Below are 2,161 nucleotides of genomic sequence, written 5' to 3' on the forward strand. Positions count from 1 at the left end.
GGGGGGGGGGAAATTAAATCCTTTAAAGGGTTCTTAGTCTGGCTTAGATGAAAAATGATGCTAAACAGCCCTTTGTGAATGATCTAAATGGTATCTGACTGAGCTGTCCATTGTTCTTGAGCGTAGACTCAGGCTTTGTGGGAGATCTGTCATCCTGTTGCATCTAATTGTATTTTTCATCTATGCAGGATAGCAAAATCAGCACCAGCATGCCAGTCCTGGATCTCATTGATGCCATTCAACCAGGATCAATCAAATATGACCTCTTGAAAACAGAGGACCTGAAAGATGAGGAGAAACTAAATAATGCTAAGTACGTTTCTGCCAAGTGACACTTACATGAGTTACCTGCTCTGTCTTTGAAAACTGCTCTGCTATCATTCTCATTTGGCACAACCTCAGCTAATACCTCCAGAGTTAGAAGCATGAAGGCTAGGAGTTAGGCAGTAAAAAAGACTATCAATGGAAATGAAGTGTGTAATGTTATATATAATTTCTGCTTTATAATTCCCTTGAAGGGATCAAAGTCACTTGGCTTCACAAACTCCTATTTTCTCTTATTAAATTTAAAACTCTTTCAGAGATCAGGGAACAACGCCAACAATAGTGAGCCATGGAAACCAGTGATTAGAGGTCAGGATACCTCTTTAGTCACATACAGATGGAACAAGGGCATATTTAAGAGAGAAGGGGGAGGACAGGATTCATGTCTGAAAAACTGGGTTTTTGGATATGGATATTGATTTTTTTCTCCTGAGTGCAAACCCAGCAGAGAGCCAATCCTGGGGACTTCTCCCTTTCCTTTCCGAGTTATACAGATCACCTCCCAGGCTGGTCATCAGTTTAGCTTCTCCTTTACTATGTGGCAACCACAGTCAGAGTTGTCATCATTTTTATGAAGACCACTGTTCTTTTTCCTTTCCATTTCCTACCATCTGTTCTCTTTCTTTCCTTGCAATCCCACATGTGCTTCTATCCATACTTAATTTCTTCATCCCTCTGCTGATGTTTTCCTCTTCCCCTTCCCCCTGTTGCCCCAACCCCCTTTTCTCTGCATTTTGGTGAGAATTTCACAAATGTATGTACTCTGCAGTGGGAAGAACCTTGATTTTCTAGCTTTTTTTCATTAAAAAATAGAACAGCCAGTAGCAACGCAACAGTGCATTTTGAACAGGGAGATGGGAAGGTCATCTTGCAAATTCTGGGTGTGAATCAGGCAGAAGAGAAGTCCCTGAATGCTGATTTCCGACAGCACCTATCTCCACCAGCATCAGTCTTCTGCTTTCCGTCCTTATTTATGTGCAAAGACTGAGTCACAGAGATTGAGCGGGAACAAGGCCAGAATGGCTAGTTGTGAGGATAATCTTTCAAGGGATGGGAAACTAAATATTTCATACAAGAATCTGACCTGCAGTTTCCCATGCTGCAGATAATCAGTGTTCTAACCATCTGGGAATACATTCTACCTTTTACTAGAAATGCAGTTCTCTGTGAAGCTCATACATTCCCTATAGGATATTGATGAATCAATAAGTAAGTTCCCAACTCACTCTGGTATTAATCATGTAAAAAACTTCTTAACAGAGGGAAAATTAATGCTACTGCACTGATTTGTTTGTTTGCTTGTTTGTTTGACCTCTGCAATACAGGTATGCTATCTCTATGGCAAGAAAAATTGGAGCAAGAGTCTATGCCCTTCCAGAAGACCTGGTTGAAGTGAAACCCAAAATGGTCATGACAGTGTTTGCTTGTCTTATGGGAAAAGGCATGAAGAAAGTTTAAAGCACAAAATACTTGTACTGATGCCTGGTATTCACCCTTTTGATTCCCTCAAACTGGATGCTTTTCTCCATATCAAGGAATATGCAGGGTGCTCATGCTTTAAAGGCATGAATGTTAACACGGTTCCAGATCATACTAAAGTTGTGTATCCACATGTATCCAGGAAATGTTTTCCTTTGAACAGTAATATGTGCTTGACTTTTTTTCTTTTTTGGCCTTATTTTCCATTTTGCTAGATATAACTATTTCATATTCCTGAATAAGTTTTCATACTTTTACTAATGGATACCAGGGTATTCTGTCAGAGTTCACCTGGAGATCTTCATCTTGGGAGATAAAGACAGCTTTTAGGATTATGAAATGTTATATACTGCTTCTG

The 2,161-nt window shown here is 39.9% G+C and overlaps 1 protein-coding gene across 1 annotated transcript; it reads left to right on the forward strand.

Annotated features, from left to right (window-relative positions):
* The first annotated feature begins 192 nt into the window (after positions 1–192).
* Positions 193–1,949, forward strand: LOC104412349 (plastin-2-like). Its single transcript, XM_010023047.1, has 2 exons — positions 193–313; positions 1,650–1,949. Exons 1-2 carry the CDS (start codon positions 210–212, stop codon positions 1,780–1,782), a joined length of 237 nt encoding a protein of 78 aa, XP_010021349.1. The 5' UTR covers positions 193–209; the 3' UTR covers positions 1,783–1,949.
* Positions 1,950–2,161: the final 212 nt, after the last annotated feature.

The sequence above is a fragment of the Nestor notabilis genome, unplaced genomic scaffold (assembly GCF_000696875.1).
Source record: "Nestor notabilis isolate BGI_N333 unplaced genomic scaffold, ASM69687v1 C15272409, whole genome shotgun sequence".
Classification (NCBI taxonomy): Eukaryota; Metazoa; Chordata; class Aves; order Psittaciformes; family Psittacidae; genus Nestor; species Nestor notabilis.

What these genes read in the sequence shown, in the direction of transcription:
- LOC104412349 (XM_010023047.1), top strand. Translation starts at nt 210, where the DNA reads ATGCCAGTCCTGGATCTCATTGATGCCATTCAACCAGGATCAATCAAA. An exon ending in GAGAAACTAAATAATGCTAA is followed by an intron (nt 314 to 1,649) that starts GTACGTTTCTGC and finishes TCTGCAATACAG; the next exon opens with GTATGCTATCTCTATGGCAA.